This window comes from Schistocerca nitens, chromosome 6 (assembly GCF_023898315.1).
Source record: "Schistocerca nitens isolate TAMUIC-IGC-003100 chromosome 6, iqSchNite1.1, whole genome shotgun sequence".
NCBI lineage: Eukaryota > Metazoa > Arthropoda > Insecta > Orthoptera > Acrididae > Schistocerca > Schistocerca nitens.
This window is the reverse complement of record NC_064619.1, coordinates 217,226,269-217,240,467: the sequence shown is the minus strand read 5'-3', so window position 1 is coordinate 217,240,467 and position 14,199 is coordinate 217,226,269. Positions and strand designations below refer to the sequence as shown.

The 14,199-nt window shown below is 45.3% G+C and overlaps 1 protein-coding gene across 1 annotated transcript in view; it reads right to left on the bottom strand.

Annotated features, from left to right (window-relative positions):
- The window catches only part of LOC126263288 (venom dipeptidyl peptidase 4-like), a 276,946-nt gene that overhangs the window by 148,901 nt on the left and 113,846 nt on the right, over positions 1–14,199 (bottom strand). Inside the window, exon 2 of the mRNA XM_049960374.1 lies at positions 1,168–1,378. Within this exon, the coding sequence (XP_049816331.1) occupies positions 1,168–1,378 (211 nt within the window). The remainder of the gene's footprint in view (positions 1–1,167; positions 1,379–14,199) is intronic.

Below are 14,199 nucleotides of genomic sequence, written 5' to 3'. Positions count from 1 at the left end.
TTGAACAGTTCGCTGCTGATTTGCAGGGTCTGTGGATTCATGAGGCTGTCTTCATACCCGTACACGTCCATCTCCTCGATACAATTTGAAACGAGAATCGTCTGTCCAGGCAACATGTTTCCTATCATCAAGAGTCCAATGTCGGTGTTGACAGGCCCAGGCGAGGCATGAAGATTTGTGTTGTGCGGTCATCAAAGGTTCACGAATAGGCCTTCGGCCCAGAAAGCACATATCGAAAATGTTTCGTTGAATGGTTGGCACACTGACACTTGTTGATGGCTCAGGATTGAAATCTGCAGCAATTTGGGGAGGGGTTGCACTTCTGTCACGCTAAACGATCCTCTTCAGTCGTCGTCGGTCCCGTTCTTGCGCGATCTTTTTCCGGCCGCAGCGATGTCAGAGATCTGATGTTTTACCAGATTCCCGATATTCACGGTACAATCGTGAAATGGTTGTACAGGAAAATCCGCACTTCATTGCTACCTAGTAGATACTGTCTCCCATCGCTCGTGCGCCGACGCCGACGCCACTTAAATCTTGATAACCTGCCACTGTAGCAGCAGTAAACGATCTAACAACTGCAACAGATACTTGTTGTCTTGTATACGCGTTGCCGACCGCAGCGCCGTATTTTGCCTGTTTACATATCTCTGTATTTGAATCTTACTTTCTTTCACTTGCGCCTTTGTCCTGCAATGGTCGCAGGGTGGGCGTGGTTACAACGGATTTGGCAAGGTTAATTTAAAGGGGTGGCTGGATGCCCTTCCTGCCGCCACCCCATACCCCCCTGGTCGGAATCGGTGTACCCCAGCTGTCTGCATCTAGCGTAAACCATGAAATAGTGTGGAAGTGTTACAAATGTCTGTGTTGCGTGCAATTGAGGCGGGATGCGGGGACCAGCCCGGTATTCATCTAGCGGGATGTGGAAAACCGCCTAAAAACCACATCAAGGTTGGCCGACACACTGGCCCACGTCGTAAATCCGCCGGGCGGATTCGATCCGGGGCCGGCGCCATTACCCAAGTCCAGGAAGCAGCGCATTAGCGCTCTCGGCCTACCTGGCGGATATATCTCTGTATTTGAATACGCATGCCTATACCAGTTTATTTGGCGCTTCAGTGTATAACGAAATGTTGAACTGCAAAGAAGGTCATTTTTTGACTATACCTGAAATCCAGGATCCATTGAATTTCCTCGCTTTGTAGTAGCCAGACAAGATGTTCTTCATGGTGGCGACCTCCTCCCTGACGCGAACGCCGAGCGCGCCGCTGAGCAGAGACGATGTGACGACGATGATGACCAGCACCACGACGCCGACCGCCGCGGCTAGTGCGATCGTCCGCCAATCGCGGCGCCACTGCTGCAGCATCAGAATCTCCTGCGGAGCAAACAGGGGCTGTCGCAAATAGCTGACGGAAACTGGACGAGTATTCAGCAAAGTAGTCAGTCGTTTGGACAAGGTATCTGATACAGTTATTAACTCATGGCAAGTACAAGCTATCATTTGAGCGTAAAATTTTCGTAAATCTGTAGTCAACAGCGATCAATGGCAGCATGGACATCAGCTGATTCTGCGTAAATACTTTTACTTAACTTCACTTTAATAATCATTGTTTGTAGTTGTAGAAATAACACTGTTTTTGGAGGTACTAGGAAAGAGAGGCACTGAATCTGCTCAAAAAAATCGAGATTTATTTTTTCGTCTCTTTAAATGCCCTGTAGTTTGCTTTGTAAAATAAACTTAGTTTCATGCAAATCTGATGATTATTTTTCGCGATACTGAAATGGAATTGAGCGTTTGGCGTCATTGGCCGGGAGGCCCCTTACAGGGCAGGTCCGGCCGCCTTGGTGCAGGTCTTATTATATTTGACGCCACATTGGGCGACCTGCGTGCCGGATGGGGACGAAATGATGATGAAGACAACACAACACCCAGTCCCTGAGCGGAGAAAATCCCCGACCCAGCCGAGAATCGAACCCGAGCCCGTAGGACAGCAATCCGTCACGCTGACCACTCAGCTATCGGGGCGGACTTCGCTATGCTGATAGTTTTACAATATGTTCCGCATCAAATGTTACGCTTAATTTCGCATTACTGTACAGTGAGGTAACAAAAGTGATGGGATAGCTGGCTGCACACATACAGATGGCGATAGAATCGTGTACGCAAGATACAAAAGGGCAGTGCGCTGTCAGAGTTGTCATTTGTACTCAGGTGAGTCATGGGGACAGCTTTCCGACGTGGTAATGGCCGCATGACGGGAATTAGCAGACTTTGAATGCGGAATGGTAGTTACAGCTAGAAGCATGGGACATTCCATTTCGGATATTGTTAGGGAATTCAATATTCCGATAACAACAGAGTCAAGAGTGTGCCGCGAATACCAAATTTCAGGCATTACGTCTCACCATGGACAACGCAGTGGCCGATGTCTTCAGGATGGAGAGCACTGTCGTTTCCATAGAGCTGTCAGTGCTAACAGATAGGCAATTCTGCTTGAAATAACCACAGAAATCGAAGTGGATCACACGACGAATGTATCCATTAGCATATCGCCTGCAGCGTTTGTCATGGCCTCGTGACCATATCGGTTGGACCCTACACAACTGGAAAACCGTGACCTGGTTAGATGAGTCCAGATTTCAGTTCGTAAGAGCTGATGGTAGGGTTGGAGTGTGGAGGAAACTCCACGAAGCCATGGATCCAGGTTGTCAACAAGGCACTGTGCGAGCTGGTGGTGCCTCCATAATGGTGTGAGCTTTGTTTACGTGGAACGGAATGGAGCTTCTGGTCCAATTGAACCGATTATTGACTCGGAATGGTCTGGTGTGGGCGGTGTTCTCATGGAATGGACTGGGTTCTCTGGTCCAACTTAACCGATTATTGCCGGCCGATGTGGCCGAGCGGTTCTAGGCGCTGCAGTCTCGAACCGCGCGACCGCTACTGTCGTAGGTTCGAATCCTGCCGCGGGCATGGATGTGTGTGATGTCCTTAGGTTAGTTAGGTTTAAGTAGTTCTAAGTTCTAGGGGACTGATGACCTCAGATGTTAAGTCCCATAGTGCTCAGAGCCGTTTGATAACCGATTATTGACTCGGAATGGTTTGGTGTGGACTGTGTTTCCATGGAATAGACTGGGTCCTCTGGTCCAGTTGAACTGATTATTGACTCGGAATGGTTATGCTCGTCTTCTTGGAGGCCATTTTCAGCCGTCCGTGGACTTCACGTTCCCAAACAACGATGGAATTGTCACCGGACTACAGATGTTCGCGATCGAGTTGAAGAAAATTTTGAACAATTCGAGCGAATGATTTGGCCACCCAGATAGCCCGACATGAATCCCATCTAACATTTATGGGACATAATCGATAGCTTACTTCGGGCAAAAAATCCTGCACCGGCAGCACTTTCGCAGTTGTTTCTGCAGGGGACTTCCACGTAAAGTCGTAGCAAGCAGGGCAAAAGGAAGTCCGACACGATGTTGGGAGGCATCCTATAACTTTTGTCACTTCAGTATATGATTTCTGGCTCATGACTTCGTGTTGTCTCCATGTGATGTATGTATCTTTGATTTATCTTCCAGTGGTTTCCCAGCTTATAATCCAGGTGAAAATTGAATGTTGTTTGTCGATACTAGATGAAGATATGTTTCTTTTGTTAATTTGGAAAGGAACTTGGAGGAAAGGAACTGTCACAAATTCTGAAATAGAGAAACTGCAAATTTATTACAGGCTAGCCAAAAGAAGGAACTGATATTTTAGAAAGTATGAAAAGAGATATATGCGTAATTATGGATAATTGTTTCCCATAAGGTATCAAGTGATGGATATCCACAATACAGCCATTGTCCAAGCACTCCTGAAAGTTGGGGCAAATATAAACGGGCATTAAAAAAAATGGTTCAAATGGTTCTGAGCACTATGGGACTTAACATCTGTGGTCATCAGTCCCCTAGAACTTAGAACTACTTAAACCTAACCAACCTAAGGACATGACACACATCCATGCCCGAGGCAGGATTCGAACCTGCGACCGTAGCAGTCGCGCGGTTCCGGACTGCGCGCCTAGAACCGCTAGACCACCGCGGCCGGCAAAACGGGCATTATGTTCTGGTCAAAATCATGAGCACAAACAATCTTTACCACTTGCAGTTATGAACACAATAATACCTACATTTAGGCATCTTGCTAATAATGATCTACTCAAGAAGTACTAACGTGGTATAACTCAAAATCGCAATGAAAGTTTAAAATCTACCGAAATCGGTGTTTGTTCGCTCTGAAATTTTAAAATTTGTTGTATTAGATGCTCTTTGAGGTTTTAATGATGAAATATCAAGAAAAATAGAAATACAGGAGCGACTAGGAGTTAATGTAGGTGCCAATACAAGACGCGCGTTACTAAATATTGATTTTTCAAGAATTCGTAAAGCAGACGTTGCTGCAACCGATTGCGCAAAAGAGGTGAAAAAAAGGAGAGCCAAGAACAAAAGAATAGAAGATTCATACGATTCGAATGATGCTGAGTAAGGTTAATTGTAAAAACTCTTATAAAAATTGTAAATAATACACAAATAAAACTCCAAACCAAGATTTCTCAAAACCATTTTGTTTTTGTTTTGTAAATACCATTATTTCCAGAACTGGGTGTCACAGAAACTTGAAATTTTCTGCAGTTGTTCCAAGACAACAAATGAACAAACAAGCACACATTTGGCTTTGTAAGTGTGCTTCTTTTGATTCAGGCTCAAAAAGAGTATTAATTTTTTAAAAATGTAACCCAATTTTTAAACAAACGTCAAATAGCAGTACAAATTTAATGGGCCTGAATCTGCGCTAGACTAAAGCAATAATTACTCAAAATCTCGTTTCCAGGTTACAGACTTCTGCCTTTCATTATTTGTTCAGAAATGATACCTAAATACCTTGAAAATTTGCATTCCGGCACGAGCGAAATAGCTCGTGCATGCTTCCCCTTAAGCAAATAGACACTCGTTTAGACAAGGTATCTGGTACAGTTATTTCTTCATAGCAAGTACAAACTATCTTTTGAGCGTTGAATTTTCGTAACAGAGTAGTAAACAGTGATTGAATAGTTACGTGGATATCAGCTGCCTCTACGTAAATATTTTTATTTAACTTTATTTTAGTACTCCTTTTTTGTGATTACAGAGATGACATTGTTCGTGGAAATACTAGCAGCGGGACTGTCAACTATGGACTAAACGAAACATTTAAATACAGAGTGAACAAAAAAGTTTTTAGTACCAAAACCGCTTTTCACTGACAAGTTATTTTCAAACTCCTTGGAATGCCAGAATGTGGGGGCAATTACATTACATTTATGCCCTGCAAAACACTGGAAAATGCATGACAGAGGGAACTTCTTGAAAAACTACGTCTTAAAGGTTTCTTTCTGACCCTTTGTGTGCGGAGCGTGGGTAGATTTTGATGCCTCTCTGCATGCTATAATCATGACGTTACTTGCCATCATGTGTACAGCATACAGTGAAGTACGGATGAGGTGGTGTTATGGGAAGGGGGTCTTTTTCGTGATTAAGTTCTGGTCCTCTTATTGCACTTAAGAAAACGCCAAATGCGGAAGGATACGAACACTTTTTACAGCGCTGTATACTGCGTACAGTGGAGGAACATTTCGGAGACGACGACTATTTGTATCAACACGACAATGTACCCTGACATAAAGCAACGACTGTGAGGCAGTGGTCCGTGGACAATAACACTCCAGGAATGGACTGGCCTGTCCTGAGTCCCAACATGAAGCCAACGAAACACCTTTAGGATGAGTTAGAACCTCGACTTCGTTTCAGACCCCAGCGTCCAACATCACCACCTTCTCTGGTTTTGGCTGTTGAGGAAGAATGGGCTTCCATTCCTCTAGAGACATTCAGACACCTCACTGAAATTATCTCCAGCAGACTTCAAACTGTCATAAAGCGGATGGTGGACATAATCCATATTAAAACCCACTAATATGTGTTCGGAATGATTTTGATCAGATAGTGTATATACACTCATGCTCATAAATTAAGGATAATGCTGATAAATGGTGATAAACCGGTTTGGTGGGCGGTTTGCGGGTTTAAATCACCTCGGGGTATGACCATGCAGTGCATTTGACCTGCGATTGTCGCACGGTGGCACTGGCAGCAGTCCACATATGCAGAGGTGTGTTGGTGCATGTCAGAGTACGGTGTAGCGAGTAAGTGTGCAGACGTTTTCAGGTGTGCTAATGGTGACTGTGTGTTGAAAATGGCTCAAAGAACACATACTGATGACGTTACGAGGGGTAGAATACTAGAGCGACTAGAGGCTGGTCAAACACAGCAGGTCGTAGCACAGGCCCTCTGTGTGCCACAAAGTGTCATCTCAGGATTATGGCAACAATTCCAGCAGACAGGAAACGTGTCCAGGCGCTACAGTATGGTACGTCCACAGTGTACAACACCACAAGAAGACCAATGTCTCACCATCAGTGCCCGCAGACGGCCACGGAGTACTGCAGGTAGCCTTACTCGGGACCTTACCACAGCCACTGGAACAGTTGTCTACAGACAACCAGTCTGCAGACGACCGTACAGACATGGTTTATTCGCCCGGAGACCTGCAAGGTGCATTCCACTGACCCCTGATCACAGGAGAGCCCGTAAAGCCTGGTGTCAAGAACACAGTACATGGTCATTCGAACAGTAGTCCCAGGTTATGTTCACGGACGAGTCCATGTATAGTCTGAACAGTGATTTTCGCCGGGTTTTCAATTGGTGTGAACCAGGAATCAGATACCAACCCCTTAATATCCTTGAAAGGGACCTGTATGGAGGTTCAAATGCTTCAAATGGCTCTGAGCACTATGGGACTTAACGTCTATGGTCATCAGTCCCGTAGAACGTAGAACTACTAAAACCTAACTAACCTAAGGACAGCACACAACACCCAGTCATCACGAGGCAGAGAAAGTCCCTGACCCCGCCGGGAATCCCTGTATGGAGGTCGTGGTTTGATGGTGTGTGGTGGGATTATTATTGGTGCACGTACACCCTTTCATGTCTTTGACAGAGGAACTTTAAAAGGTTAGGTGTATCGTGACGTCATTTTGCACCAGTATGTCCGCCTTTTCTGGGGTGCAGTGGGTCCCACCTTCCTCCTGATGGATCATAACACACGGCCCCACCGAGCTGCCATCGTGGAGGAGTACCTTGAAACAGGAGATATCAGGCGAATGGAGTGACCTGCCTGTTCTCCAGACCTAAACGCCATCGAGCACGTCTGGGATGCTCTCGGTCGACGTATCGCTGCACGCCTTCAAATCTTTACGACACTTCAGGAGCTCCGACAGGCACTGGTGCAAGAATTGAAGGCTATACCCCAGCAGCTGCTCGACCACCTGATCCGGAGTATGCCAACCCGTTGTTCGGCCTGTGCACGCGTGTCTGTTGATCATATCTCATGGGTACATGCACAGGAAACAGTGGCGTTTTGCAGTACATGTGTTTGGGGACGGTTTTCGCAACTTATCACTAATACCGTTGACTTACAGATCTGTGTCATGTGTGTTCCCTATGTGCCTATGCTATTAGCGCCAGTTTTGTGTAGTGCGACGTTGTGTGCCACCACATTCTGCAAATATTCTTAATTTATGAGCAAGAGTGTATTAGCGGACGTAATGTTTCTTCAGTCACTTTGGAATGGGGTACTCGGAATTCTGTGAGTTTTTTGTGGAACGTCTACGATCATTTCTGCGATATACTACTAAATAAGTCCATAAACAATGGTGCTGCTCTTCTTTGAATCTTTTTCTATCTCTTCCGTTAATCCAGCTTGGTAATGGTGCGTGACCAACGAGGAATACTCAAGAATTAGTCGAATGAGGGTTTAGTAAGTGACCTCTTTCGTGTCTGAAGTTTACTTCCTTAGGATTCTCTCGATAAATCCGCACCCAATATTTGTCTTCCCCACAAGTGAATTACTGTCGTTGTTCCACCTTAAATCATTGGGAACAGAAACTCGTGGATACTTGAAGGTTGTGAGTAATTCCTATTGTTGGTCGCGTATCGTGTAATGAAATGTTGTCGGATTATTTCGTCTATCTGCGTGCGTTACATTCATTTTTCTTAAGGGTCAGCACCTGCATATTCAGATTTTTTAAAAAAAATGAGTCAGTCATACGCGAAAGACGGTGCCAAGGAACTTAAGGTGCAAGAAAAGTGCTGCCGAAGCAGCTGCAGGGAGTCGACTGCCGTGTGGCACGTTGCTACGTATTGTTGTGACTACCGCTTCCGCAATTCGACATGGGGGACAGTCTCCAAGCACAGAAGAATCACCGTCAGTATGAGGCATGCGAGGAGCAGCTCCACACAACCTTTGGGTCACTACCCTGCATCATTTTCGGACAACCATTACCTAAGTATGAAACGTACATCCATTACAGTCCTCTTAAGTATGACGGTATAAGGATCTGCGACATGATAGGAAGGTACTTGAAAGTCTCAGGCACTAATATTTAATTTCAGTCTGTGTTGAATGTTTGTACCTTTATGTGTAACCTAGTGTATACCTTCATGCAACATGTAAATTTGAAAAAGTTGATCATATGTTGAGATATAAGCAATAGGAAGCAGGTGAAATGGTGGATACTACCTAAAACCAAGTAAAAAATTTAAGATGCGCAGGAGTGGCGACCAGGTGATGATCATCTTTGGACATAAAGCTGCAGTTCCCCCTGAGCGGCTGTCGGCTCTGCCCTCGCGCTCTGCGTCACACGCGTTAAGCTGCACTTCCTGTGAACCGGGTGACGCACGAACTGGTAGCGTTTATTAGTGCCAGTCGTCTGCAATTGATAGAACTAGACGGCCAACTTTCACAAAATCGCCGTTAACAGTATTTGCATTCATGTTGAGATGTAAGCTTACATGACTGCCCCACACGGATTCTACCTTGAACAAGCACAATTTTCTTCTTGTTTTTAACCCATAAGTATTTCATTGATGTTTCACAATCAATAGCCCCCCTTCATTCTTCTGTCAAATACAGGTACAATTTTACTTGACAGTATATTTAGTTTTGCGACTATGGTTGTTATATTCAATATATCTTAAAAAAAAACACACACTGACGTAAAAAATCGCAACCCCAAGAAGTTGTGTGGCGTCTCGTAAGAGTGGCGCGATTAGCGCCACTACGAGGATGCAAACCAAGTTTGCTTTAAATACACGTTTAACAGTCGGGAGCGTTAGTTACCTTTGAGATTGGGCGTGGTGAGTTAACGTTAGTCAAGAATACCTTTGAGGCGACATCTACATCTACATCCATACTCCGCAAGCCACCTGACGGTGTGTGGCGGAGGGTACCTTGAGTACCTCTATCGGCTCTCCCTTCTATTCGAGTCTCGTACTGTTCGTGGAAAGAAGGATTGTCGGTATGCCTCTGTGTGGGCTCTAATCTCTCTGATTTTATCCTCATGGCCTCTTCGCGTGATATACGTAGGAGGGAGCAATATACTGCTTGACTCCTCGGTGAAGGTATGTTCTCGAAACTTCAACAAAAGCCCGTACCGAGCTACTGAGCGTCTCTCCTGCAGAGTCTTCCAATGGAGTTTATCTATCATCTCCGTAACGCTTTCGCGATTACTAAATGATCCTGTAACAAAGCGCGCTGCTCTCCGTTGGATCTTCTCTATCTCTTCTATCAACTCTATCTGGTACGGATCCCACACTGCTGAGCAGTATTCAAGCAGTGGGCGAACAAGCGTACTGTAACCTACTTCCTTTGTTTTCGGATTGCATTTCCTTAGGATTCTTCCAATGAATCTCAGTCTGGCATCTGCTTTACCGACGATCAACTTTATATGATCATTCCATTTTAAATCACTCCTAATGCGTACTCCCAGATAATTTATGGAATTAACTGCTTCCAGTTGCTGACCTGCTATACTGTAGCTAAATGATAAGGGATCTTTCTTTCTATGTATTCGTAGCACATTACACTTGTCTACATTGAGATTCAATTGCCATTCCCTGCACCATGCGTCAATTCGGTGCAGATCCTCCTGCATTTCAGTACAATTTTCCATTGTTACAACCTCTCGATATACCACAGCAAAGCCTCAGTGAACTTCCGATGTCATCCACAAGGTCATTTATGTATATTGTGAATAGCAACGGTCCTACGACACTCCCCTGCGGCACACCTGAAATCACTCTTACTTCGGAAGACTTCTCTCCAATGAGAATGACATGCTGCGTTCTGTTATCTAGAAACTCTTCAATCCAATCACGCAATTGGTCTGATAGTCCATATGATCTTACTTTGTTCATTAAACGACTGTGGGGAACTGTATCGAACGCCTTGCGGAAGTCAAGAAACACGGCATCTACCTGTGAACCCGTGTCTATGGCCCTCTGAGTCTCGTGGACGAATAGCGCGAGCTGGGTTTCACACGACCGTCTTTTTCGAAACCCATCCTGATTCCTACAGAGTAGATTTCTAGTCTCCAGGAAAGTCATTATACTCGAACATAATACGTGTTCCAAAATTCTACTACTGGTAGACGTTAGAGATATGGGTCTATAGTTCTGCACATCTGTTCGACGTCCCTTCTTGAAAACGGGGACGACCTGTGCCCTTTTCCAATCCTTTGGAACGCTACGCTCTTCTAGAGACCTTCGGTACACCGCTGCAAGAAGGGGGGCAAGTTCCTTCGCGTACTCTGTGTAAAATCGAACTGGTATCCCATCGGGTCCAGCGGCCTTTCCTCTTTTGAGCGATTTTAATTGTTTCTCTATCCCTCTTTCGATATCTACCATTTTGTCATCTGTGCCACAATCTAGAGAAGGAACTATAGTGCAGTCTTCCTCTGTAAAACAGCTTTGGAAAAAGACATTTAGTATTTCGGCCTTTAGTCTGTCATCCTCTGTTTCAGTACCATTTTGGTCACGGAGTGTCTGGACATTTTGTTTTGATCCACCTACCGCTTTGACATAAGACCAAAATTTCTTAGGATTTTCTGCCAAGTCAGTACATAGCCCCCCCCCTTCATTTTTCTGTCAAATACAGGTACAATTTTACTTGAGAGTATATTTAGTTTGGGACTATGGTTGTTATATTCAATATATCTTAAAAAAAACACACTGACGGAAAAAATCGCAACCCCAAGAAGTTGTGTGGCGTCTCGTAAGAGTGGCGCAATTAGCGCCACTATGAGGATGCAACCCAAGTTTGCCTTATATACACGGTTAACAGTCGGGAGCGTTAGTTACCTTTGAGATTGGGCGTGGTGAGTTGACGTTAGTCAAGAATGCCTTTGAGGCGACAAAGACGCCGTTATCAGCACCTCACTAAGTGAACGAGGTCGTATTTTAGGGCTACGAGAAGCTGGATGTTCCTTCTGCGACACTACAGTAAGACTTGACAGGAATGTAGCCAGTGTGCATGACTGCTGGCAGCCGTGGTCACGAGAATGTAAGGTCGCAAGAAGACAGGGCTCTGCTTGGCCACATGCCACTGCTGAGAGGGCAGACCAACGTGTTCAGCACTGGTGCATCGCACTGCAGCTGCAGCAACAATTTGAACAGCAGTTGGCACCACAGTGAGTTTTCTTTTTTTTTACATCTCGTTTACAAATTGGCCTGTTTTCTAGTATTTAAGAACATCCCGACTACTGACTAATCCATTCTAACTAATTACAATTGATTCTGTACCGTGAATTAGCTAAACACATACAAAACTTTACATTTCACAATTTAACTGATTGATTATATCCGCCTCTTGGAAGCCACCTGAAGGGGGCCAGTACCCGTTCCTACCACAGAGACGTGGGCATAATATAATTTGATTCTGCAGGTGCAACAGCCAATTTACACTGTTGACACCAATTTGTCAAACATGTTATTGTCACAGTTGCTCTTTCTTCTAGTTGCTTACGCGAGTTGGACAGCACCCAGGACTCCTGCTCCAAGAAGGTCAGCAGCGGCTCCATATTTACGTCCCAGAGAACTGGGCCGCAGACGGAGCCCTGATACCAACCTTTAATTACCCTTCTCATGACGGCACGCCCGAAGGCTGCAAACTCCACAGTTCTGTCATCATAATAGGCCCTCGGACAACAATTCAACAGCCGCGGACACACCATCTCCCGGAAGCAAGAGAAGAGCCAGGGCCATCACAGGTTGTCGAAAGCCCCTAAGCATCACAGCGACGCAACGAACTGTCACAAATCGATTACTTCAGGGACAGCTCCGAGCCACACGCCCTGCAGCGTGCATCCCACTGACCCAAAACCACCACCATTTGCGACTTCAGTGGTGACGCGAGAGCTCATTGGAGGGCAGGGTGGAGGTCAGTTGTGTTTTCTGATGAAAGCTGGTTCTGTCTCGGTGTCGGTGGTGGCCGTGTGTTAGTTAGGAGGAGGACAGTTGAATACCTGCCGGCAAAAACTTTTTTAAACTTCACTTTTCTAACAAGGGAACCTCCCCATCGCACCCCCCTCAGATTTAGTTATAAGTTGGCACAGTGGATAGGCCTTGAAAAACTGAACACAGATCAATCGAGAAAACAGGAAGAAGTTGTGTGGAACTATGAAAAAAATAAGCAAAATATGCAAACTGAGCAGTCCATGCGCAAGATATGCAACATCAAGGGTAGCGAGAGCTCAGGTGCGCCGTGGTCCCATGGTTAGCGTGAGCAGCTGCGCAACGAGAGGTCCTTGGTTCAAGTCTTCCCTCGAGTGAAAAGTTTACTTTCTTTATTTTCTCGAAGTTATGATCTGTCCGTTCGTTTATTGACATCTCTGTTCACTGTAATAAGTTTAGTGTCTGTGTTTTGCGACCGCACCGCAAAACCGTGCGATTAGTAGACGAAAGGACGTGCCTCTCCAATGGGAACCGAAAACATTTGAGTGCAAGGTCATAGGTCAACCGATTCCTCCACAGGAAAACACGTCTGATATATTCTATACGACACTGGTGACGGCATGTGCGTCACTTGACAGGAATATGTTGTCGACCCATCTAACTTGTACACTTGGCGAATGGGTAAAAAGATTCTTCTACCTTGCCCGATTTAGGTTTTCTTGTGGATGTGATAATCCCTCACAAAAAAGTGATGAAAACATAAGTTTGTCACATAAACTGCAACAAATGAATGCAACAGTATCACAGTCGCATCGGACGGACGGACGGACAGATAATAATTGTCTGAAAATAAAAAATTAAACTTTTTACTCGAGGGAAGACTTGAACCAAGGATCTCTCGTTTCGCAGCTGCTCACGCTACCCACGGGACCACGGAGCTCCTGAGCTCATACTATCCTTGTTGTTGCATATTTTGCACATGGACTACCCAGTTTGTATATTTTGCTTATTTTTTTCACAGTTCCACACAACTTCTTCCTGTTTTCTCGACTGATCTGCGTTCAGTTTTTCAAGGCCTATCCACTGTGCCAACTTATAATTAAATCTGAGGGGGGTGCGATGGGGAGGTTCCCTTGTAAGAAACCGGTTTGTCACGTATAAACGTTGTACGTGCCAAGAGTAAGGCGTGTATGAAGTTATGTTGCCAAACATGGGCATTAAGCGCCATATTTCGTTTGTTTCCTATCCGTCGAGAGGCGCTCGGATGCAGAAACGTTGTAAACATGGAGCAGGGACGTTGTGTGACGTTAAGTCAGAGCATGTGAGAACATGTAAATAGGGGCCGGGAACGGAAAATTTAGTATAGTGAATGGAAGAGGAATGCGAAGAAACACAAACGGAATTCGGGGCAACCATATTTGGCCCACAATAGCAAACCAGTACCTGGGAAAATCCCTGATGAACAAAAAAAATGGTTCAAATGGCTCTGAGCACTATGGGACTCAACTGCTGTGGTCATTAGTCCCCTAGAACTTAGAACTACTTAAACCTAACTAACCTAAGGACATCACACACACCCATGCCCGAGGCAGGATTCGAACCTGCGACCGTAGCAGCAGCGCGGCTCCGGACTGGAGCGCCTAGAACCGCACGGCCACCGCGGCCGGCCCCTGCTGAACAGGTGGGTGCATAAACGTTGTATGCCAATCTAACACAATCTTTCTGTGAAATGGGAGATTCCATACGATATTCGCAAACATTATATTGCAATGCGCTGTCATAGCCTTTACCTTTGACGTTAATGTGTTTAACTATACTTAACATTACGTCGTG